Source organism: Candoia aspera, chromosome 1 (genome assembly GCF_035149785.1).
Source record: "Candoia aspera isolate rCanAsp1 chromosome 1, rCanAsp1.hap2, whole genome shotgun sequence".
Lineage (NCBI taxonomy): Eukaryota > Metazoa > Chordata > Lepidosauria > Squamata > Boidae > Candoia > Candoia aspera.
The window spans coordinates 23,784,092-23,810,918 of record NC_086153.1 but is presented as its reverse complement, the minus strand read 5'-3'; the positions used below and the strand labels follow the sequence as shown (position 1 = coordinate 23,810,918).

The following is a 26,827-nucleotide window of genomic DNA, read 5'->3' as shown; positions in this document are numbered from 1 at the left end:
GGTAGTTTTAAAAATTGTTTTAGCCTATTTTTATATTGGAATTTTATTGTATAGTTATTGTTTTATGCTGTAAACCACCCAGAGTCCCTCCGTTTGGAGGAGATGGGCGGTGACAAATTTGATAAATAAACAAATAAAAATAAATTCTTAATTTCTTGCATTTCAAAAAAAAAATATGCTTTAGAGGACTGTGGCAGAAACCCTTGTGGGTGGGGAGCTGATTAGCAAGTAATAGAAAGCAAACACTGAACTTTCCAAAGGTGTAGAGGACCTGCTGAAGTTTATTCCCCCCAGTACTGTGAGCATTCAGGGATATGATATGAAAACAAAAGGAGACTTTTTGAAGTGTATGCAATCTAAATTCTGTAGGTTTCTCATTACTATCCTCTAATATCAACCATTCTCCTGAATTCCCACCTGCTCCTTCATCAGAGCAGCCTTTGTGCTCAGCAGACACTCAGGCATTCATACTCTACTGCTGTGGTTTACTCAAAAGGAGTCTGATATTTTCCCTTAACCACAAGGAGCATTCTTCAACCAAGTACCTTCAAGACTACAACTCCCAGAATCCCCCTGGTCACCACTGGCACTAAATGGAGAACATTATTTAACAAATTTTAGACAACAAACATCAATATGCATTTGGTCCTATCTTATTATGTGTCACAGGCCACAATTCAGATTCAAAATCTGACTCTGACTCTGATGATGTTGCTCCAGCTGAGCCTGTGGATTTCAGCCTCAGGAAACATCAAGCCATGATTCATCTGAGGCTGATCAACTACAGGCATCTGCTGATCAGCTGGAGCAGTCGTACGATGAGGAACAACCCCCAAGCCCCAGGTCTCAACACATGCAGCGTTGAGCAGAGTAATGCTACTCAGTGAGGCTCCTTGCTAGGCAAAGGGTGAGGCCTGAGTAATTGCAGCCAGCTGCCTGAAGATTATTTTATTTTCTATCCTGCCTTTATTGTTTTTATAAATAACTCAAGGTAGCGATCATACCTAATACTCCTTCCTTCTCCTATTTTTCCCACAACCAACACTCTGTGAGGTGGGTTGGGCTGAGAGAGAGTGACTGGCCCAAGGTCACCCAGCAGGCTTTCGTGCCTAAAGCGGGACTAGAACTCACAGTCTCCTGGTTTCTAGTCTGTTGCCTTAACCACTAAACCAAACTTATGTAGCCGCTTTGCCTTCAGCCTTCATTGGAATTAACCATTTGGAATTCCAGCTTGTGACTCTTGTCCCTGTGTTTCCTTGATCTTGAATCCTTTCCTATTGGACTGGCTGACTACCCAACTCAGCTCTTTGACTCCTGGAATGAATTTGGACCATTCTCTTGCTACTTGAACTTCAAACGGAATTATTCAGGCAAACACTCTTTGCAAAGACCCTGATTTACTGTACCATCTTGTCTACTGTTATCTGCCTAGCTGTGGTAAATAACTCAGCTCCATAGCAACTATGTCTGTGTGTGTCTGCAATCTGAGTCAGAAAAGTTTGATTCCAATTCTTTAACTCTCAGCTGACTGAGAGTAAAATTTTTTGTCTTTGAACATGTTGCAAAAAGCCATGACCAAATTAGTATGGAGCAGCTTGCTACTGAAAATGCTCAACTAAATCAGCAGGTTGCTTTACTCACTGCTCAACTGCAAGCAATGCAGGCTCAGCCAGCACAGGCAGCAGCATACCCCCCCCCCCCCCACTGTAAATGTCCTGTTGCTTGCCCAGAAAAGTTTGATGGAACTTTATCTCAATTCCCTACCTTCTGGGCCTAATGCAAGTTATATATGAGTTTGTGACCTGAAGACTTCCCAACAGAATAAGCTTACTGTCTGGAGCAGCTCCTAATTGGGCAACACAATTGTTAGCACATCAGAGTCCCTTATTAGAGAACTTCATTGAATTTAGTCATCATTTATAAGCCATGTACTTGGGACTTCCGGTGGGGAACATGGTAGTCTGAACAGGTTTTTTCCGCAAGCTCTGTGGACTGACCTGACAAAGTGGTATTTTGCGGGGGGTGGGGGGCTCAGGTAGGCTTCCTTGGAGCTAGAAGCGTTCTTCGGATTAAGGAGAACCCCAGGAAATACCCCATATGTCCTCCAGGTGGCTGATTATAGCCAGATCGCAAAACTGAGTTTTGCGTTTGATCGGTGAGTGAACAGCTGGGAGGTGGGGCTGTCATCTTTTCCGAAGCTGTAAACGGACACTAAAACCACCCCATTTCTAAAACACCAGTTTGTTTGTTTGTTTGTTTATGTGTAACCTAAGAGAGGCTTTTTACAGCAAAGATATGCTGGGTCACTTGATGATTTGTATTATTTTTGGGATTTTAAAACTTTTTTTAAATTTTGAAACTTGATTTTTTTCTTCATATATAAAGTATAAGGCTGAGAGTTTAAATAATTGTTTTTCTACTGCTTTTTGTTAAACTGAATTTTGAGGATTATAGACCATTGCCCTTACTTGATGAATCTGCAGGTTGAATTTTTATCTTTTTGTTTCTACTTCCCCTTGGGAAACTGTCTCTGCTTTCACTTTTTGTGACATTGATTATGTCCGTAAACAACGAGTTGGAGGATTTTTTCAATATCCTGGCCTCTGTTCGGTTAAGTCACTAGACGGTGTCATAATAGACTGTGGTGAGAACATGGAGGAATTCAAACAGATTTTTACTGATTTCTACCAAGAAGTTATTCAAGCCTTTGAACATTTCTCAGAATTTGTGAATACTAAACTGTGCCAGCAATTGGAGGAAAAAAGTGATAAAATTGAAAACTACAACAATGATAAAGATGTCATTTCAAGGAAGAAGATTGGGATTCAGATCCTGGAGCTAAAAGGTCAATGTGGAACTGAATTGGAGAATCTTGATGGTGAGAGAGATTTGTATTTAAAAAGAGAATCTGGATACACTGTGTTGATGGAATAACAAGAAAGAGAACTGGATTTTGAAAATTGGAAGATCTTTGATGAAAATTTGGACATTTTAAAGGGGGCTGTAGAAAAGTTGGAGATTTTTAAGGGGAAAGCTCTCTGTATTGTGTGGAGATATGTAAATGCTCTGGTTTACTTTGAAGTGGGATAATGGTTAAGTATCTTTGTTTGGATGGCCTTTTAAGGATTTGGATTGATGTTTCTGGTTTTTTTTGGACACTATTCTTATGTTTGTTTATTTATTTAATTTATTTATCATATTTCTTTACTACCCATCTCATATTGCAATGACTCTGGATGGTTTACAAGTAAAATTAGACATAAAATATTAAATATCTTTAAAACAAATACAGTATAAAATATAAATACACATAAATATATTTGTTAAAGAGATATTAACTAAGTTACTTTTTTGTATGTATATTAGGATTAAAATGTAGACAGTTTATGTTATTGTATTTTAGTTTTTCATTATAGTAGACAAAAAGGGGTAAAATGAGTGAGGAGTGATATTATTTACTCATTTGTTTTTTTTGGGGGGAAAGCTAGGTTGGAAGGGGTTGTTCTATGACTTTACTTCAAAAAAAAACTGGGGGAGGAAAAAATTGATTTGGATGAGCTTGCTTTGTTATAAATTGAAACAACCTATAGAAAGAATGTTTATTATGGTGTAACTGGGAGCAAGAGATTGATAGGAGTTTTTTGTATATCTTTGTTGGAGAAAGTCAGAAGTCACTCTCTATGTAGTTTCTCTTGTGTTTTCATATCTTTTTAGTTTTTTCTTCTTTCTTTGTAGATTTTTGTTTCATGCTTTTTAGTTTTTTACCTATATCTTGAAAATTAATAAAGATTGAGTAAAAAAAAACAAGCCATGTACTTGGATCCAGTGAAAGCACAAACAGCTAACTGTCATCTTCAGGAACTGAGGCAAGGATACTGCTCTGTGGCTGAATATGTAAGTGACTTCAAGTTGATGGCTCAAGATTTAGCTTGGAAGCAACACCCAAACCCAAGAGAATTTTGACAGAGGAACCCATGCAAGTTGGCAGTGCATACCCACATTTATCTGATGCAGAAAAAACCAGGAGGTATCAAGAGGGTCTATGCTTATACTGTGAAGGCCAAGGACACCTGGCTGACACATGCCCTGTCAACAAGCTATCTCCAGCAAGTTCAGGAAATGGACCCCACCTGATTCAGAAGCGCTATTGAATCAGGGGAAAATGGTCATAGATCAAGCCCAAATACAGTGTGGCATTCCTTCTAAACATCTGTTAGCCACTGTTATCTTGCACCTCCCTGGGAAGCCAGGAATACTTAAGATATGATTGACTCAGGAGAACTGCCAACTTCATGCACTTAAAATTTGCCAAAGAGGAAGGAATACCCAGCCATGCCATTCAACCCCCACTGGAGGTTGAAACTATCAATGGGTGACCTTTACGTTCATGACCACTAGTCAGGTCCACACCTAAGCTTCACGTGTGCTTAGGTCAGCATCAAGAACTGGTGGAATTCTACCTAGCATCAGCACCCCATTCCCTGGTGGTTTTTGGGCTTGAATGGCTTCAAGTTCATGATCCACAGATCACCTGGTCTGAAGGCTCCATAATTTTTAAGGTACCTGGTTGCAGAACTCATGTGAAATTGGCTACAGAGACTTTAGCGGCTGAACTCACCAAGGAATTTTGCCCAACCTTACCCATCAAGTATGCTGAATATCAAGATGTATTCAGTGAAAAGAAAGCAGATAAACTGCTTCCCCATCAATCCTATGACTGTCCAATTTATTTTGTTCCAGGGGCAAAGGTTCCAGATGGGTGTATTCACTTTCAGAACCCAAACTAGCCGTTCTTCGAGACTTCAGAGATAAAAACTTGAAAACAGGGTTTATCTGTCCATCTACATCTGTGCTCCTGTGTTATTTGTAAAAATGAACTGGGGGAACTCCGAGTCTGCAATGATTTTGGGGGTCTCAACCAGATCACTATAAAGAACCATTATCTGCTACCTCTCATCTCAGAACTTTTGGAATGCCTTCGTACAGCCGAGTTATTGACCGAGCTGGACTTGTGGGGTGTTTACAGCCTGGTATGAATTTGTGAAGGAGATGAATGGAAGACCGCCTTTTGCACTCACTATGGCCATGTTGAGTATACAGTCATGCCCTTCGTATTATCTAATGTTCCCGGGGTCTTCTAGCATTTGATGAACTATGTTTTTTGAAATATTTTGGACAAATGTGTCATTATCATGATGATATTCTCATATGTTCAGTCTCCCCTGCTGAGCACTCCCAACATGTTTATTTGGTGTACAGTGCTTCATGCACATCAGTTATTCACCAAGTTGGAAAAATGTGAGTTTGATCAAACCACAATTGAATCTCTGGGTCATCACATTTCCCCAACTGGCATCTCCATGGACCTTGCAGGCTCCATGAAGAGTCAAGGATGTACAATTGTTCCTGGGATTTGCAAACTATTATCGAACTTTCCAAACTTTACATTTCAACCTCTCAGTGCCTCTGACATATCTTTTAAGAAAGAAAATACTATTTAATTGGGACCAAAAGGCCCAAGAAGCTTTTAAGGCTATAAAGTCTGCTTTTGCCTCTAAACTGATCCTACACCACCTGGATCCTCTGAAACCCTTCATAGTAGAGATAGATGTGTCTGATGTTGCAATTGGAGCGGTCCTTCAAGCTGATCCTCCTCCTCCTGTACTCTTTCCTTGTGTGCATTACTGAGAAAATTAACTCCTGCTGAATACAACTATACTATTTGGGATAAGGAACTTTTAGCCATCAAAGTAGCTTTTGAAACATGGCATCATCATTTAGAGGGAGCCTGTCACACTGTAGAATTGCACACTGACCATTGAAATTTGGAGTACCTGCAAACTCAATCAACAACAGATCCGATGGTCCCTCCCGGTTCGACTTTCGAGTGACTTACATACCAAGCAATTATAATAAGCGAGCCAATACTTTGTCCCGGAAACCTGAATATAACCAAGCTGATTATGTGCTCTTTTAAGTGTTGTCCCATTGGAGAAGCTTTCAGCCATTATAGTATCAGATGGCTGGTTAAAGGACTTGCAAGAACCATGGCATGAGAATCCTTATGCTCAAGACTGCATTCAGGAAGTTCAAAATTGGCCCCAGAATCAACCCAGCAACTGGACATTTGATCAGGGCCAGTTGCATTTTCAGGGGTTCTACTATGTTCCTGCTGGACCCTTGCAGGGAAAGGTTCATGTCATGATGCTCCGGCTGCTGGCCATTTTGGGCAATATAAAGCTCTACAACTCGTTTTGAGAGACTTTTGGTGGCCACGGGTTCATGATGATGTCAGCTGTTATGTGGCTTCCTGTTCTACTTGCCGTTGAGCCAATCACATTCCTGGCAAGCCCTCAGGCGTATTATTACATCTGCCTGTGCCAAATCAACTATGGGGAACAGTATCTTTGGATTTCATCACAGATTTACCAGAATGAGAAGGTGCCACCATTACTTTGGTTATTGTGGATACGTATAAAGCACATTTCATCCCTTGTACTGGTTTGCCAAGACACAGCATAACTGTTTATACAAATTATCTTCTGATTACATGATTTACCTGATCACATAGGTTCAGATTGAGGCCCTCAATTTCCAGCCAAGTTCTGGTGGGAGGGCTTTCAAGGTTAGTATATGTAGAATCACCTGTCTTCTGTGCACCACCCCCATTCTGATGGACAGAGGGAATGTCTGAACGGTATTCTAGAACAATATGTTCTATACATTTTCATCAAGATAATTGGGTGGGGCTTTTGCCAGTTGCAGAATTTACATACAACCATGTATAACAGACAGCAATTCAGATGGCTCCCTTCTTTGCCAACTGTGGTGTCCATCCTTGGTTCCTTCCATTCCCACAAACTTCTTCAATTCCAGTGGCAGAGCACTTCCAACAAGAATTGGTAGTGATTCATCAAGTCTTGCAGGATCAATGCAAGAAAGCTAAAGAATTTGTGAAAAGACATCAACCTAGACCCATTTTTAAAGTGGGAGATGAAGTTTTGGTATCTACTCGACATTCAACCATGCCACATCCTTGCAAAAAATTAGATCACAAATTAATTAGCCCCTTCACCAACAAAGCTATAATCAACCCAGTTGTGTACTGAGTCAAGCTGCCTGCCTCTATCAAAGTGCACCCCATATTCCATCATTCCCTCCTGGTTCCAGATGCCCCGGCAAGTTCTCTTCATCCTTCCATTCTACCTCCACCTCCCATTTCAGTTGACAGCGAGCCTGAATATGAAGTTGCTCACCCCTTGGACTCTGGGTTGTGTCAAGGTCACCTCCAGTACTTTATTGACTGGAAAGATTACGGACCTAAGGAGTGGTCTTGGGAGGATGCATCCCAAGTGCATGCTTCACGTTTAGTTCAATGTTTCTATCAATGCTTTTCTCAGAAACTTTGCCTTGTTTGGACCATTCTCTTGCTACTTGAACTTCAAATGGAATTATTCAGGCAAACACTCTTTGCAAAGATCCTGCTTTACAATCTTGTCTAATGTTATCTGCCTAGCTGTAGTAAATAACTTAACTCCTTAGCCACTGTGTCTGTGTGTGTGCCTGCAACCTGAGTCAGAACATTATCAGTGGCCATATAGATTATTTATTTATTATTTATCCAATTTACATGGCCGCCTATCTCAAGAAGTGACTCTGGAGAGCAAAGAGAATTAAAATAGAATAAAAACAATAACAAACATTATAAAAATTGAAATACAGCAGCTGAGAAACAACAACCCAAATCACTAACACAACCAGGAAGTGGGTCCCTGGACATACTCAGGGCCCCAGGCGTAGAACTAGGTGAATTTATACTCTTGTTCTGTTGCTATTATATTCTATTATTGTTTTTTAACTATATTTTTTGTGGCTAACCTTCTAGAGTTTTGGAGATTGGAGCAGATTATAAATATTGTATAAATAAATGAATATTGTAATTTAGGAGGCAGCTTGAAACTTACATTTTTATTTAGGGTTTTTAGAATCTTAGAAAGGCTTATAGTTTTATGTTATATAAGTACTGTAAACTCCCTACACTTCAGCAAAGGATCGTTACCTTGTCATGGTGCTGGAGCTTGAGCACCTCAATGATGCCATGAGCTAAACCGTGAAGGGCCACCCAAGACGGGAAGGTCATGACAGAGAGGTCAGACTAAATGTGATCCCTGGGGAAGGTAATGGCAACCCACCCCAGTATTCTTGCCGTGAAAACTAAATGGATCAGTACAACCAGAGATATGTTGGTATACCATCAGAAGATGAGACCCCTAGGTCGGAAGATGGTCAAAATGCTACTGGGGAGGAACAGAGGATGAGTTCAACTAGCCCCAGCAAAATTCCAGAGGTTAGCCAGAAGAGATAAGGAATTATTTTTAAACAAGTAATGTGCGGAAGTGGAAGAAGGCAATAGAATAGGAAGGACTAGAGACCTCTTCCAGAAAATTAGAAACATTGGAGGTAAATTCCAGGCCAAAATGGGTATCATCAAAAACAAAGATGGCAAGGACCTAACAGAAGAAGAAGAGATCAAGAAAAGGTGGCAAGAATATACAGAAGGCCTGTATAGGAAGGATAACAATATTGGGGATAGCTTTGACGGTGTGGTCAGTGAGCTAGAGCCAGTCATCCTGAAGAGTGAGGTTGAATGGGCCTTAAGAAGCATTGCTAATAACAAGGGAGCAGGAGACGATGGCATCCCAGCTGAGCTGTTCAAAATCTTGCGAGATGATGCTGTCAAGGTAATGCCAGCAAATTTGGAAAATACAAGAATGGCCATCAGACTGGAAAAAATCAACATATATCCCCATACCAAAAAAGGGAAACACTAAAGAATGTCCAACTATTGAACAGTGGCACTCATTGCACATGCCAGTGAGGTAATGCTCAAGATCCTGCAAGGTAGACTTCAGCAATTCATGGAGCGAGAATTGCCAGATGTACAAGCTGAGTTTAGAAAAGGCAGAGGAAGTAGGGACCAAATTGCCAATATCCGCTGGATACTGGAAAAAGCCAGGGAGTTTCAGAAAAACATCTATTTCTGTTTTATTGACTATTCTAAAGCCTTTGACTGTGTGGATCATAACAAATTGTGGCAAGTTCTTAGTGGTATGGGGATACCAAGTCATCTTGTCTGCCTCCTGACGAATCTGTATAACGACCAAGTAGCAACAGTAAGAACAGACCAAGGAACCATGGACTGGTTTAAGACTGGGAAAGGAGTACGGCAGGGCTGTATACTCTCACCCTACCTATTCAACTTGTACGCAGAACACATCATGCGACATGCTGGGCTTGAGGAATCCAAGGCTGGAGTTAAAATCGCTGGAAGAAACATTAACAATCTCAGATATGCAGATGATACCACTTTGATGGCTGAAAGTGAAGAGGAACTGAGGAGGCTTATGATGAAGGTGAAAGAAGAAAGTGCAAAAGCTGGCTTGCAGTTAAACCTCAAAAAAACCAAGATTATGGCAACCAGCTTGATTGATAACTGGCAAATAGAGGGAGAAAATGTAGAAGCAGTGAAAGACTTTGTATTTCTAGGTGCGAAGATTACTGCAGATGCTGACTGCAGTCAGGAAATCAGAAGACGCTTAATCCTTGGGAGAAGAGCAATGACCAATCTCAATAAAATAGTTAAGAGCAGAGACATCACACTGACAACAAAGGTCTGCATAGTTAAAGCAATGGTGTTCCCCATAGTAACATATTGCTGCGAGAGCTGGACCATAAGGAAGGCTGAGCGAAGGAAGATCGATGCTTTTGAACTGTGGTGTTGGAGAAAAATTCTGAGAGTGCCTTGGACTGCAAGAAGATCGAACCAGTCCATCCTCCAGGAAATAAAGCCAGACTGCTCACGAGGGAATGATAGTAAAGGCAAAACTGAAATACTTTGGCCACATACTGAGAAGACAGGACACCCTGGAGAAGATGCTGATTCTAGGGAGAGTGGAAGGCAAAAGGAAGAGGGGCCGACCAAGGGCAGGATGGATGGATGATATTCTAGAGGTGACGGACTAGTCCCTGGGGGAGCTGGGGGTGTTGACGACTGACAGGAAGCTCTGGCGTGGGCTGGTCCATGAAGTCACGAAGAGTCGGAAGCAACTAAATGAATAAACAACAAAAACTCCCTACAACTATTTAAGTGGGCAGCATATAAATGTATAAATAAATAAGCCAGTAAACCAATTCTGCATTAGCCAGAGGAATGAACATTGTAAGGGCTGTTAAAATACACGGTGTAAAAAGTGTGCACTCAAAATCGTTAGGCATATAATCATTGATAACAATGTTTGTGCTTTAGTGTACATTGACTGTTTGGAATCAGAGATAAACTCCAGTCTTCATAATATTTGTCAAACTGTTTTAGGGAAAACAGATAATTCATATAAAAAAATCTATAAACCTAATGACTTAACCACTCTTGATTTATATTCCTCCAGGAGAGAACATGAATACCAGGACAGCCTGCAGCAGTAGTGCCTCACTATATTCATGTTTCTGGACAGGAACAGTTCTCAGCTAGCTGTAACACTGAAAGCTAACTGCTATATGTTTTTGTGAGGGTGAGGTCTTGGCAGAGATAAGAGATAGTAAGCAAAGGAATGGTAACAGCAGCCTCTGCAGAGAAGTCAAAATCTGTAAGACAGCAGGTGTAGTGTCACAATCCAAGCCCTACCTCTTTTGTATCTGTGTCACAGAGGAACAAAAGGGGTAGAAATCTTGCTGTCCTGCAGATTTTGATGCCCCACGACAGATGCCTCTGAATAGTAAATCTTGTTTTGTGATTCTTTTTTTGTAAAGAGTGGCAAGCAAGATGTTTGAGTCAGATGATATTCTAATAGAGAAAATGGCAAAATATGGGCTGGTCTATGCTATCATCAGATAGATGCAGAGCTAGTTGAACAATGGTACTCAGGGTTTGACATCACAGTGGAAGGAAGTGTTGAGTGTTATATTGCAGAACTAAGTCTTGTGCTGCTCAACATATTTGTATAATTGTTCAACATAGAGTCATTTGTTGAGATTGGCGGCTATAGAAATCAAATAAATAAATAAATGACGACTGAGGGATTACAAATATAATTATCAGATTTATCAGATAACACAAAAATGAACATAGGAAGATTCCAAGCACCACAATATGGTGCAATATTTAGATTCAGGGCAATATTTAGATTCAGGAGGGTTTTGACTACCAGAAAAAATAGAGAGAAACCAGCAAGACAAATGCCTACCAAGTCCTACATTTGGATAGGAAAACTCAAGGGAATGAATGTTATCTTCAGATATGCAAGGCTGTTATGTGTAAGATGGGCCACCATTAAGAACTATTCCAGAAGTCAGGAAACAATAGGTTTAAATTACAAGGAAATAGATATCAGTTGGGCATCATAAATTTCATAATGATAAAAGCTGTTTAAAGTGGGAGATGATTGACTCTCATTTGTTGGAGGTGTTTAGCCACAGGCTAGGTGGCCATCTTTTGGGGATGCTGTAGTATAGAATTCCTGCATTGGGCAGGGAATAACAGGATGATCAATAAGTTACTTTCCAGTTCTCTGATTATAAATGAGCATTCCCCAATCTGGCACTCCTCAGATATTGGAACTATAGTTGCCAGAATTCTAAGTTAGCATGCTGGCTGGGAATTCTGGGAGTTGCAGTAACAAGTGCAACACATCTAAAAGGTGACAAGTTGGGGAAGGTTGAGCCAAATAGTGTGCAACAGTGATCTGTGTCCTGTTTATACCACAATTCTACTATTGCAATGCACTTAATGTAGGGCTAATCTGATGAAATGTTCAGTTAGTTTTAAATACATCAGTTATGCCGCTAACTGAGGCTTGTGTTGAAAAACCTGCACAGGTTGCCAGTTGTGTTTTTGGCAATTTAAGAAACTGGTATGTTGTATGTATATAGCTTAGCCTGGATCCAGTCCAGAATAGCAGGCTCTATAGTTCTTGATGGTTTAGTGCAATAGGTTTCAGCCCATGGACCAGAAACCACTAGTAAAAGTAAAGATATTTTAAGTGAAACCAGTTAGCATGTCTGGCATACATATCTGTTTAAATGCCACAGATTACACAAGAAAACCAAAATTCATATTTGGCACTGTTAAAAACATAAGCAGTGCCCTGCCTATCTAGTCCAGCAGTCTTCTTACAGTGGCCAAAAAACTGCACAAGGAAGCCCATCTCCCAGGCCAAACAACTGCACAAGGAAGCCCATCTCCCAGCAGATGGCCTTCAGAGACAGTACATTCCCATCAAGGCTAATAGCTGCTGATCCCCATGTCTTCCATGAATTGGTCCAACCCATTTTTGAAGCCAGCCAAGCTGGTAGCCAGCTTGATAAATCTTTGTATTCACACTTTTCCCTCTAAAAACAGAACTTTTACTTTAATTTTAATTAATTTGATGATGATGCATTATATTTTTAGGCACTCCTAAGTGTTAGAAGAACAGTTGCCTAATAGCCATATTGAATACTTGAGATTGAGTTTAAGCTGCCATCATGTTTCTGTTTTTAAAGATTGTTTTAAAAAGTATACATATAAGAATGTAAAATTAATTGTAATACACAACTTTAACACTTGCCAGATGCCTCAGATATAGTTATTGGCACTTTAATTATGTTTGGTCCTTTTCCATGTAAAAAAAGACATGGCATTTGCTCCTCCCAAAAACCTGGAAGGTCCCAAGATGCAAACAAAGATGAGCACATGGACACCACTGAATCATCAGCTCATGAATGATAAGGTACGTTTTATGAACTTTATAAATTATAAATCATTTGTGTCTTCATGCATTTCTTAACAAGTATGCAGGCCTCCCTTCAGCAAAGGATCGTTACCTTGTCGTGGTGCTGGAGCTTGAGCACCTCTATGATGCCATGAGCTAAACCGTGAAGGGCCACCCAAGACGGGAAGGTCATGACAGAGAGGTCAGACTAAATGCAATCCCTGGGGAAGGTAATGGCAACCCACCCCAGTATTCTTGCTGTGAAAACTAAATGGATCAGTACAACCAGAGAGATGTCGGTATACCATCGGAAGATGAGACCCCCAGGTCGGAAGATGGTCAAAATGCTACTGGGGAGGAACAGAGGATGGGTTCAACTAGCCCCAGACATGATGACGCAGCTAGCTCAAAGCCGAAAGGACGGCTAGCGGCCGACGGTGCTGGTGGTGAACAGAAAATCCGATGTTCTAAGGATCAACACACCATTGGAACCTGGAATGTAAGATCTATGAGCCAGGGCAAATTGGATGTGGTTATTGGTGAGATTTCAAGATTAAAGATAGACATTTTGGGTGTCAGTGAACTGAAATGGACTGGAATGGGCCACATCACATCGGATGACCACCAGATCTACTACTGTGGACAAGAGGACCACAGAAGAAATGGAGTAGCCTTCATAATTAATAGTAAAGTGGCTAAAGCAGTGCTTGGATACAATCCAAAAAATGATAGAATGATCTCAATTCGAATTCAGGGCAAGCCATCTAACATCACAGTGATCCAAATATATGCCCCAACCACAGATGCTGAAGAAGCTGAAGTAGAGCAGTTCTATGAGGATCTGCAGCACCTACTGGACAACACGCCTAAAAGAGATGTTATTTTCATCACAGGAGACTGGAATGCTAAGGTGGGCAGTCAAATGACACCTGGAATTACAGGTAAGCATGGCCTGGGAGAACAAAACGAAGCAGGACATAGGCTGATAGAATTTTGCCAAGACAACTCACTCTGCATAACAAACACTCTCTTCCAACAAACTTCACAAACTTCTTATTGCACAATTTAGGATCAGACTAAAGAGATTAGGGAAGACCCACAGATCAGCTAGATATCAGCTCACTAATATTCCTAATGAATATGCAGTGGAGGTGAAGAATAGATTTAAGGCACTGGACGTAGTAGATAGGGTCCCGGAAGAACTATGGACAGAGGTTCGCAACATTGTTCAGGAGGCGGCAACAAAATACATCTCAAAGAAAGAGAAAACCAAGAAGGCAAACTGGCTGTCTGCTGAGACACTAGAAGTAGCCCAAGAAAGAAGGAAAGCAAAAGGCAACAGTGATAGGGGGAGATATGCCCAATTAAATGCAAAATTCCAGAGGTTAGCCAGAAGAGATAAGGAATTATTTTTAAACAAGCAATGTGTGGAAGTGGAAGAAGTCAATAGAATAGGAAGGACAAGAGACCTCTTCCAGAAAATTAGAAACATTGGAGGTAAATTCCAGGCCAAAATGGGTATGATCAAAAACAAAGATCGCAAGGACCTAACAGAAGAAGAAGAGATCAAGAAAAGGTGGCAAGAATATACAGAAGGTCCTTGCCATCTTTGTTTTTGATCATACCCATTTTGGCCTGGAATTTACCTCCAATGTTTCTAATTTTCTGGAAGAGGTCTCTTGTCCTTCCTATTCTATTGTCTTCTTCCACTTCCGCGCATTGCTTGTTTAAAAATAATTCCTTATCTCTTCTGTCTAACCTCTGGAATTTTGCATTTAATTGGGCATATCTCCCCCTATCACTGTTGCCTTTTGCTTTCCTTCTTTCTTGGGCTAGAACCGCTCTACTTCAGCTTCTTCGGCATCAGTGGTTGGGGCGTATATTTGGATCACTGTGATGTTAGATGGCTTGCCCTGAATTCAAATTGAGATCATTCTATCATTTTTTGGATTGTATCCAAGCACTGCTTTAGCCACTTTCCTATTAATTATGAAGGCTACTCCATTTCTTCTGTGGTCCTCTTGTCCACAGTAGTAGATCTGGTGGTCATCCGATGTGATGTGGCCCATTCCAGTCCATTTCAGTTCACTGACGCCCAAAATGTCTATCTTTAATCTTGACATCTCACCAATAACCACATCCAATTTGCCCTGGCTCATAGATCTTACATTCCAGGTTCCAGTGGTGTGTTGATCCTTAGAACATCGGATTCGCCATTCACCACCAGCACCGTCGGCCGCTAGCCGTCCTTTTGGCTTTGAGCTAGCTGCGTCATCACGTCTGGGGCTAGTTGAACCCATCCTCTGTTCCTCCCCAGTAGCATTTTGACCATCTTCCGACCTGGGGGTCTCATCTTCCGATGGTATACCGACATCTCTCTGGTTGTACTGATCCATTTAGTTTTCACAGCAAGAATACTGGGGTGGGTTGCCATTACCTTCCCCAGGGATCGCATTTAGTCTGACCTCTCTGTCATGACCTTCCCGTCTTGGGTGGCCCTTCATGGTTTAGCTCATGGCATCATTGAGGTGCTCAAGCTCCAGCACCACGACAAGGTAACGATCCTTTGCTGAAGGGTTGAACATACCTTAACCAAATTTTTCCATCTATCATTCCTCCCTCTTCATTTTTCTGGACTTATAAACCCATTTTGTCTACTGAAAACTTGCTGGAAACTCCAAATACTACAATATTTTATGAACTTTAAATTGACTTTTATAAGTCATAAATGTATTTTGCCTATATACAAAGATTAGGCAGATTCACAGAGGCTAGAAGGGGCTATGTAATTGTAATGATTGCCTATCCCAATAGACTCAGACTCACAAGCAGGTACTTAATGATATCTGATTTATTAGAAGAATAGTATGCAAATACAGAGAAAGCTGAGAATGAGTAAAAGCGCGCCAAATACAAACTAAAAACCCTCGGCTCAAAACGTAATCCCTCCCCTCGCCCTGCCGTTGCAAACACCCCCCCGCCCCAGGTGCTGGTAACCGTTTCTACTGGTGTCCTGGGAAAGTAACCTTGAACACATGAGATAACCCAAACACATTCCAACCCAGCAGCCAACAGATAACAACTCCATGAGATGGAATCCTCCTCCCTTCCCAGATGAAACACGTATCAGCGAAATGACATGCGAAACGTTACGATGTACCAGCAACATTGGAACAGCGAACATGACAGTAATAGTTACATGGTACTTCCATGTTCATATTGGTGCACCTGTAAATGTTAGTTGCTGCTGAACATTCAGAGTGGGAGACCTGTTGTCTTTATACCCTAACTGTGGGCAACTGGGGACCATCTGATTAGCTAGGGATGATGCACTTGAGGGACCTTTGGTCCAGAAGGCAGGATAGGATGGATTTTTGGACATTACTTTTCAGAGTATCTAACAGGAAAAGTGGGCCTTTTCAAACACACATACCAAAACTTGGCCTTATATACTGTTCAAGGTCTTCTACTGAAAAATGTAGACAGGATTCTGATTATTTCCTAAATTAGAATTGCCTTTTCAGTCATGTTCCTCTGACAGCTTTATGTACTTAATTGTTTCTAATAGTGTGATGAGTCATTCCTTGTTGAATCTAACAAAAAGTAATGTTAAAATTACTTTTATTTCTTTAAAGGTATTTGAAGAAAGAAGAAACTTGTTGGGGAAATGGGTAATAATCTTTCCTTTCTCAATTGTTCTGTCAATCTCACAGGCTTCAATACTTATTGTTCAATTACTAGACCATGCTGGGAAATGTAAACACATTCCAAATGCATTTTTACCATAGATCTGGTATATGGTTTGTTTTTAAAAGAGCATGTCATTTATTTAAGAGTATTCCTCTTTCAGAGTGGTCTAAAGGACTTTTACTCTGATAGTTCTACAGTTCTTTGATTAAAGGAACTGTCTGAAGGGCACTCATTTGGGAAGGCTGATTTAGAGGTAATTTATCCCTTACACATAAACAGTGTTTTAGGTCTTCAAACATGTAGGCTTCTCAATGTATACAGTATATAACAGTGTTTAAATCATGCCATTTTTGTGAAATTCTCAAAAGCACCTGATTTTCTTTTCTTGGGGACAGAGTTTGAACTAGGTGATTTTCATATCTCTCAATGGCATTTCATTCATTCATTCATTCATTCATTCATTCATTCATTCATTCATTCATGCAATTTATATAACAACCCATACATGACTTTAGGCTGCTTACAATAAAATACATAAAATATATAAAATATATTATAACCAAGGTGACTGAGGGAGGCTGTCATAGCAGTCTTCAAGTACCTGAAGGGGTATCTTACATAAGATGGCCTGTTCTCCATTGGAAGACAGAATGCAGAATAATGGTCCTGTTACAGGAATGACTGAATGTTAAGAATATATTGATAGTAAGACCAATTTAAAAGTGGAACCAATTATGGAGGGAAGTGGTGGGCTTTCCTTAGCTGGATGTGTTCTAGCACAGTCTGGACAGTCATTTGTGAGGAATGCTTAGTAGCTTGACCTAAACAGTCCATTTCAACTCTTATGATTCTGTGATGCTGTTTTCAGTCAAAAAGTGCAGTCTACTTTTGAATAATAATGTTGAGGACAGAGCAAAATGCATTCTTTTTTATCAAGCTTATGAGCTGCCCATAAACACCTGGACAACCTCTATTTGAGGCAGGATGTGGTCTAAATGAATTCTTGGCAGACATTCTTGCCCTTTATAGCAGCAAGGAAATGTGCAGAGATCTCTTTTGCTTTTGGAATTAGCTTAAGTGCATAATTGGTTCTGCAGTTTATTGCTTGCAAACTATAATGATGGGATAGTCATTTGTGAATAGCTGTCCCCAGTTGCCATGAAAATCACAACTGACCTCTTTCCCCACAGTTTGACAAATGGACAGACAGTCAAAGGCGAAGAGTCCTGACAGACTTCTTGGAGCGCTGCTCCCTTTCACAGCTGAAATTCTGTTTCAAACTACTGCAGGATCGAGTGCCAGTTGAAGCACTGGATTTCACCACCCAGCTTCCCCGAGTGTTAACTTTGTACATCTTTTCTTTCCTGGATCCTCGGAGTCTCTCCCGATGTGCCCAGGTAAAACTCAGCATGTTGGAAAGGATGCAGCGGAGAGATACAAAGCTGAAATCACTGGGTAGGTTTAGCCTAGAGAGGGGAAAGCTAAGGGGATTATGTCACCTTTTTAAAGGAGCTGAGGCAAAACAGCAGATACCTATGCTACTTCTTAAGAATAGGACACAAAGAAATGTCCTCAGTTAATAGATATTGATTATAGTTTAGGAAATAGTTCCAACTGGAAAAGCACTTTGTCAGTGAGATGAGCTGAGGAAGGAAGTTCAAAGGAATTTCTTTCGTGTGGCTTTTCACACTAAGGTTGGTCAATCCCTACATACCTTGATGGGGGACATGGGAACTAGATTAATTATATGGGTCTTTTCCAGCTAGTGATTTTACAACACTTGAACATAATTGGAAGATCAGTTTAGAGATACACTGGCATTGATGAATTCCAACTCATTGTTCAGGCTAATCAGCATACATAATCTATGGTCCAAAGTTCATGGATCTAATGTCTGGCAAGTCCAATTAAAATGTTCTCAAAATATACTGTATGTTTCAGTTATGACCTTGGAGACCCATTTTATGTCAGAATAAACAATACTGGGCTAGGGTTATAGCCTTCCCTATCTTAAAGTCCTCTGGATGGATAAAATTCTAGTAATGGCTGGCCAGAATGACTGCTAATTGTGCTATCTTAGGATCATGGCAATTGTAATCTAGAGGGGACCAGATTGGATTGTAAGGTAGCCCTTACTGGTGACCAGGAAGACTCTTAGCTCCCTTAAAGAAACTCCCTGCTTTATGTACAGAAGATTTCAGGTTCAGTCACTGGGCTCTCTTATTAAAAGAGACTTGGGTGATCAAGTCTGGAAAAAAACTTTGAGATCATTGCTTGTGAGAACAGACAGTATTTGTTCAGTCAGACCAATGACCTAATGCAGTGCTAGACAGCTTTGTGTGTAAATACAGATGTAAGTACTCAACAATAATTTGTTTTTCTTATTGATGCAGTTATACTATAAGATCCTCCTTAGAGCAGCACTGATCAGAATAATTGCAGGAAATACGTGTATCCACATACTCAATTTGGAAGATATGCAATTATGAAATGTAGCACTGACACATATTTCAACAGTCCAGAGTCTAGGCTATGTCGAAGAATATATATTCAAATAAATACTTCCTTAGAATTACCAATTTGAGTTAAAACAGCACTATGTTTTAAAAATGTCAAAATATGTTTTGTATTTGGATTATATGCCCCATTGCTCATGGGTTTTTGTTATGATACAGCCCTTTGAAACACAATAAAGGTGCTTTTGGCTTTTTCAGGTAAATTGGCACTGGAACTACTTAACCCAGCTTGATCAACTCTGGATGCCAAAATGTCTACGCTTTGGGTGGTATATCAATTTCTCTCCAACTCCATTTGAGCAAGGAATCTGGAAGAAACATTATATTAAGAAGGTAGAAGAATTTCTAGTCACCAGACCTAAGGTATTTATGGAACCTCTGGAAGATAAGTATTTTGGGAAATAAATCTGAATGTTTATATTGGATATTTGAAATTTCCATATGCAGATTTGTTTTAATCCCATACTGAAGTGGAGCAGTTTCATAGGAGTGTTCCACATGCTTTTCTGAAATAATGAACTTTCTCACAAGATGTCTAATCTGAAAACTCATGTACGGATATCTGAGCTTGTGCTTCAGAGGGTTTATATAAAGGCATGGTGATTTTAACTTTAAAAGAAGGTCTATGGCATGTTGGTAGAGCCCATTGTTTGCCTAGAGATGGCCCAGCAAATTTACGTAGTATCAGAAAAAAACTGTTGTCAGATGATGTTGAAATAGCTGGATCAAAGGTTTGATTCAGTATAACTCAGTTTTATTCCTAATGATACAATTTGAGATTATCTAGTTAAATAGAATGGCCAGAGGTTCTGGGCATACACAATATGTAAAGAATGGGTGAAATTCATTGCTACAAGATACTGTGATGGATACTGACTTGCTTTGCTTTAAAACCTAAAGACAATTTCACATGGATATATTTGTCAAGGGCTACAGCTCACGACAGCTAAAGAAAAATTACACAATCAAAATTGATGTGCATTGAAATATTCGTACCTGACAAGAAAATATAGGGGGAGAAGTTTTGTTTTCATCTCTAGTTGGGGAGGGAGAATCTTGGACTGACCATTGATAGAAACGGGATAGTGGACTAAATAAACAGAGCCACTTTGTCTAGTTCTTTTGTGCCTTCAAAATCTGTAACAGAGAGACTGTGACTTATGCTGAACCAGTGCACTACAGTTTTCAAGCAATGAATAGAAATACTGTGGGGGACATTAGGGGAGAGACTCAGCATAGTATGGAATATCTGTAGTGGAATGGGGCTTACTTCGCTTATTTTTCTTCCCCCTAGACCCCACCAAAAGATGATTTTGTGGTGGCTGATGTTCAGCCAATAACAAAAGATGTTCCAGAAATGAAACAGTCTTTGTTGTCAGCCCTCCAGTCAGCATCTCTATTAAGAAGGAAGATAAACAAGGAGAAGAGAGAGCTCCCACCTTGGCGTTCATCAGATAAGCATCCAACAGATATCATTCGTTTCAACTACTTGGATAACTTTGACCCCATTGAGCAGGCAAGGCAGGCGTAAGACATCTTTTTCCTACAGTAATTTTATTCTGTGTCTGTCTTTCTCTGGCAACAAAACTAACTTTATTATGTTTGATGTTATGTTGCCATCTGCATAGGAGCTGGTGAAAATATTCTATTTATTCCCCAAACCCAAGCTTTTATTCACTATTTCCCCATGTATGTCCCTTCATGATTAATGGCACACCCTAGTTAGACTCTAATTTCAGTCACGTAGAACATGAGGTAGAACATGAGATGTCTTGACGCAACTAGCTCAAAGCCGAAAGGACAGCTAGCGGCCAACGGTGCTGGTGGTGAACGGAAAATCTGATGTTCTAAGGATCAACACACCATTGGAACCTGGAATGTAAGATCTATGAGCCAGGACAAATTGGATGTGGTTATTGGTGAGATGTCAAGATTAAAGATAGACATTTTGGGTGTCAGTGAACTGAAATGGACTGGAATGGGCCACATCACATCGGATGACCACCAGATCTACGACTGTGGACAAGAGGACCACAGAAGAAATGGAGTAGCCTTCATAATTAATAGTAAAGTGGCTAAAGCAGTGCTTGGATACAATCCAAAAAATGATAGAATGATCTCAATTCGAATTCAGGGCAAGCCATCTAACATCACAGTGATCCAAATATACGCCCCAACCACAGATGCTGAAGAAGCTGAAGTAGAGCAGTTCTATGAGGATCTGCAGCACCTACTGAACAACACGCCTAAAAGAGATGTTATTTTCATCACAGGTGACTGGAATGCTAAGGTGGGCAGTCAAATGACACCTGGAATTACAGGTAAGCATGGCCTGGGAGAACAAAACGAAGCAGGACATAGGCTGATAGAATTTTGCCAAGACAACTCACTCTGCATAACAAACACTCTCTTCCAACAACCTAAGAGATGGCTTTATACATGGACTTCACCAGATGAACAACACCGAAATCAGACTGACTACATCCTTTGCAGCCAAAGGTGGCAGACATCTATACAGTCGGTAAAAACAAGACCTGGAGCTGACTGTAGTTCCGATCACGAACTTCTTATTGCACAATTTAGGATCGGACTAAATTGATTAGGGAAGACCCACAGATCAGCTAGATATGAGCTCACTAATATTCCTAAGGAATATGCAGTGGAGGTAAAGAATAGATTTAAGGGACTGGACTTAGTAGATAGGGTCCAAAAAGAACTATGGACAGAAGTTCACAACATTGTTCAGGAGGCGGCAACAAAATACATCCCAAAGAAAGAGAAAACCAAGAAGGCAAAGTGGCTGTCTGCTGAGACACTAGAAGTAGCCCAAGAAAGAAGGAAAGCAAAAGGCAACAGTGATAGGGGGAGATATGCCCAATTAAATGCAAAATTCCAGAGGTCAGCCAGAAGAGATAAGGAATTGTTTTTAAACAAGCAATGCGTGGAAGTGGAAGAAGACAATAGAATAGGAAGGACAAGAGACCTCTTCCAGAAAATTAGAAACATCGTGTCATGTTCACTGTTTCAATGTGCACTGTACATCGTAACGTTTCACATGAAATGGTGCTGACGCACATCGGAGGTAAATTCCAGGACAAAATGGGTATGATCAAAAACAAAGATGGCAAGAACCTAACAGAAGAAGAAGAGATCAAGAAGAGGTGGCAAGAATATGCAGAAGACCTGTATAGGAAGGATAACAATATTGGGGATAGCTTTGATGGTGTGGTCAGTGAGCTAGAGCCAGACATCCTAAAGAGTGTGGTTGAATGGGCCTTAAGAAGCATTGCTAATAACAAGGCAGCAGGAGACGACGGCATCCCAGCTGAACTGTTCAAAATCTTGCAAGATGATGCTGTCAGGGTAATGCATGCTATATGCCAGCAAATTTGGAAAACACAAGAATGGCCATCAGACTGGAAAAAATCAACTATATCCCCATACCAAAAAAGGGAAACACTAAAGAATGTTCAAACTATCGAACAGTGGCACTCATTTCACATGCCAGTAAGGTAATGCTCAAGATTCTGCAAGGTAGACTTCAGCAATTCATGGAGCGAGAATTGCCAGATGTACAAGCTGGGTTTAGAAAAGGCAGAGGAACTAGGGACCAAATTGCCAATATCCGATGGATAATGGAAAAAGCCAGGGAGTTTCAGAAAAACATCTATTTCTGTTTTATTGACTATTCTAAAGCCTTTGACTGTGTGGACCATAACAAATTGTGGCAAGTTCTTAGTGGTATGGGGATACCAAGTCATCTTGTATGCCTCCAGAAGAATCTGTATAACAACCAAGTAGCAACAGTAAGAACAGACCACGGAACAACGGACTGGTTTAAGATTGGGAAAGGAGTATGGCAGGGCTGTATACTCTCACCCTACCTATTCAACTTGTACGCAGAACACATCATGCGACATGCTGGGCTTGAGGAATCCAAGGCTGGAGTTAAAATCGCTGGAAGAAACATTAACAATCTCAGATATGCAGATGATACCACTTTGATGGCTGAAAGCGAAGAGGAACTGAGGAGCCTTATGATGAAGGTGAAAGAAGAAAGTGCAAAAGCTGGCTTGCAGTTAAACCTCAAAAAAACCAAGATTATGGCAACCAGCTTGATTGATAACTGGCAAATAGAGGGAGAAAATGTAGAAGCAGTGAAAGACTTTGTATTTCTAGGTGCGAAGATTACTACAGATGCTGACTGCAGTCAGGAAATCAGAAGACGCTTAATCCTTGGGAGAAGAGCAATGACCAATCTCGATAAAATAGTTAAGAGCAGAGACATCACACTGACAAGAAAGGTCCGCATAGCTAAAGCAACGGTGTTCCCTGTAGTATCATATGGCTGCGAGAGCTGGAGAATAAGGAAGGCTGAGAGAAGCAAGATAGATGCTTTTGAACTGTGGTGTTGGAGGAAAATTCTGAGAGTGCCTTGGACTGCAAGAAGATCAAACCAATCCATACTCCAGGAAATAAAGCCAGACTGCTCACTTGAGGGAGTGATAGTAAAGGCAAAACTTTGGCCACATACTGAGAAGACAGGACACCCTGGAGAAGATGCTGATGCTAGGGAGAGTGGAGGGCAAAAGGAAGAGGGGCCGACCAAGGGCAAGGTGGATGGATGATATTCTAGAGGTGATGGATTCATTCCTGGGGGAGCTGGGGGTGCTGACGACCGACAGGAAGCTCTGGCGTGGGCTGGTCCATGAAGTCATCAAGAGGCGGAAGCGACTAAACGAATAAACAACAAGAACATGAGCAGAAGTTCCTGTGGCTGCTCAGACGTTTTGGCTAAGCCTGGACTCCACCAGAATTCTGGAGAAGGTCATAGAAGAATTACCTTGTCTTCTTCAGATATGCATAGAGCAGCTCCGAGGATTGAGTAAATTCCCCAGTTGTGCTAGATCTATCTTTGTGTCTCTGATACTGAGGATTGCTAAGAATCTATGATGCAGAAAGGCTTAGAATATACCAAGGGTGTCACCAGGATTGTCTGATATTTTAATTGTCTGATATTTTCAGATCAGAATGAGCATAATAAGAAATCATACTGCATCCAACTGATACTAGCACTGCCAGCTGAAATTTTCATGGAGTGAACTTTGAAAATATACTGCATACTTCCTTCTTTGGATTATTAAAGTCAATTCTCAACAGGATAAAACTCTATTTTGTCTTGCTTTTTATTTAGGCATCTAATTACTTAGGCATTTAGATGGATCTAACAGATTGTTCCATGCCATTGTGGGTGATGGCTGGGTTAAATCCATATTGAAAGGGTTAGGATTAAGGTTAATTCAGTGGTCACTTTTGTATGCTGGTACTATGCAGTGGTTTTTTTTATTACGTGCATGTATTTCCTGTTTGGAAAATCGTAAGTCTTCGTTTATCACATACTGTGGTCATTTTCAAAACAAACCAACTCCAGGTTATGGATTACAAAACTGATATTTAAAATTATGGAAACTACAGAGTGCTGAACCATCTGCATATCTGCTCTTAAGCCCTCATGCAACTCAGCTGTGTGCATCCTTTCTCAATTTCATTGAGGTCAGGCTACTCTCATGTCAGAACTGGGGCTTTTGTCCTAACCAGTCTTATTGCAGGCCCAGGTATCATTTGATACAGAAATTCAACTTTCCCCTCTTCTCTGTCTTGAGAAGCTTTGTTTAATATATTCATTTTCTCCACTCTAGCAGTAGAAGGAAAGGAGGAGGTCTCACTCCAGACCTCAATCAGTCAGCCTTTCAGAAAAAGAGGAAACCAGGCAGTGGAACGTACAAACTCCGAAAAGCAAAGTCTCTGGCAAGTATTGTGACTGGTTGACTGTGTAGACTGAGCAACAGACTCAATGAGGAGTCTAACCCTTGGCTATTGGCAGCTTTCCCAATGCCCCTTTATTTATGCCCCACTGCATTTCATTGCTGCTTGAGTCTAGCAGCCTACAATTTACACCATCAGATTTCAAAGCTGCTATTTAATCTTTGCATATGAATGGTTATTACTGCTGGCAAGACAGGCTCTTTTTGGATAGAATATTTTTAGGAGGGTAGGGCTCAAGTAGGTATCCCTGGGATCAGCTTTTAAAGACATAGGCAATAGGAACCATGTTCTCATAAGTCGGCAGAGTAGGGCCATGAATAAAGTTGTATGTTCTGTTGGACAGCGTAATTAAGTTTTGTGATTTTTTTCTTCATTAATGATATTTTGCCAGGATGGAACAGCAGTGCACTGATAAAAGAAAACAGATCTCCTGACTAATAGATAGATTACCTTATTTCATTTAATCTGTATTTGGAGCGTATTCAGGAGAATCTGACCCCAACCTATGTTCAGATTCCTTAGACTAAATCCCTAAGGGATGGATGTTCAGTATTCCACCTTTTGATATTTATTCCACAATTACAGAGTGCTAGATGCTGAATGCCCCCCCTCCCCAAATGAACCAGGTAATGAGGGCCTTAGACTGGATTGCTCCTATATTTGTCTCACTACCCCTGAGTCCTGGGGTGCGCCTTGGTTTTCTGAGGAACTCCAGGAGATGAAACAGAAAAGAGATGTGTAGAGTGCGGTTGGAGGAAGATAAAGAATAAGTCTAACTGAACACAAGAGCCCATGTTGGTAGTACATTGTGGTGATAAGAGCAGCAAAACATAGCTATTTTTCTGCTTTTACTGCACAGGTAGCTATCTGGCAGCCCTATTTAAAGTGACCCATTCCTTGTTTGGGAGGGATGAGAGGCAGGATCATCCACAGGGCCTCTGTAAGGAATAGTCTAGGCATCTAGCAGATAAATACCCTCTTGGATTTTATATTTATTGCATTTTATAATAATTGTGATGTGTCTGCTTTTATGAGATTTTAATGTTTATGTTCGGAGTTTGATTTTATTGTAAACCTCCCAGAGTCCCTCTCTTGGGGGAGATGGGTGGTAATTAAATTTGAATAATAAATAATAAATAAATAAATGACTCAGAGTTGGACTCTGACTGGACAGTCCTTTTGAGATGATAGAAGCAAGGTCTTGTATGATTAACTGGGACAGGTTTGAACTTGTAAATCCTGAGGAGGTGGTCAGTATCCTCAGGTCTGCTGAGTATCTTTTTTTTTTTTAGAACCCTGCCCCTCTTGCTTGGTGATGGCTGTCTGGGAGGTGATAGATTGTTGGGTCCATGCTGTAATCATGGCTTCACTGAGGAGGTGATGTCCCTGCAATCTTGAAGAGGGCAGTGGTGCACCACTTCCTGAAGAGGCCTTCACTGGACCCAGCTGTACCAGGAAATATTTATTCAGTCTCCAACTTTTCCTTTTTAGGGAAGGTTGTTGAAAACCGGTAGACTACAACCACAGAGGGTCCTGGAGTGAACTGATTATCTGGATACCTTTCAGTCAGATTTCAGGCCCAGGCATAGTACAGGGACAGCAGTGGTTGCATCTGTTAATGACCTCTAGTGGAGCTGGGACCAAGGCAGTACAACCATCATGGTTGTTCTTGATCTCTCAGGGCTTTCAGTATCATCAGCCATGGTATCCTTCTGGTTTACCTGCAGGGATTTGGAATGGAAGGCACAGTGTTGCAGTGGTTCTCCTCCTTTTTCTGTGATTGGGTCCAGTCAGTGTTAACAGGAGAGAAAAGATTAAGCTCCAAGGCTCCTGGTCTGTGCGGTATCTCTGGGCACTACACTCTCACCCCTTCTGTTTAACATCTACTTGAGGCCACTGTAAATCTGCTGGTTTGGGGTCAGATATAATCAATATGCAGATGATACGCAGTAGAACTTCAGACTGACTAGATGACGCTGACACTTGTCCAAGTGTCTGGAGGTTGTAGGGAATTAAATGGGGAGGCCTGGAGCATCAGTTGGCATGCTC

At 40.8% G+C, this 26,827-nt stretch overlaps 1 protein-coding gene across 1 annotated transcript in view; it reads left to right on the top strand.

Annotated features, from left to right (window-relative positions):
- The first annotated feature begins 2,652 nt into the window (after window positions 1-2,652).
- The window catches only part of FBXO16 (F-box protein 16), a 30,945-nt gene continuing 6,770 nt past the window's right edge, over window positions 2,653-26,827 (top strand). The window contains exons 1-7 of the mRNA XM_063305287.1: window positions 2,653-2,878; window positions 12,649-12,764; window positions 16,382-16,417; window positions 17,627-17,833; window positions 19,151-19,315; window positions 20,247-20,479; window positions 24,655-24,760. Of these exons, the coding sequence (XP_063161357.1) occupies window positions 2,653-2,878; window positions 12,649-12,764; window positions 16,382-16,417; window positions 17,627-17,833; window positions 19,151-19,315; window positions 20,247-20,479; window positions 24,655-24,760 (1,089 nt within the window). The remainder of the gene's footprint in view (window positions 2,879-12,648; window positions 12,765-16,381; window positions 16,418-17,626; window positions 17,834-19,150; window positions 19,316-20,246; window positions 20,480-24,654; window positions 24,761-26,827) is intronic.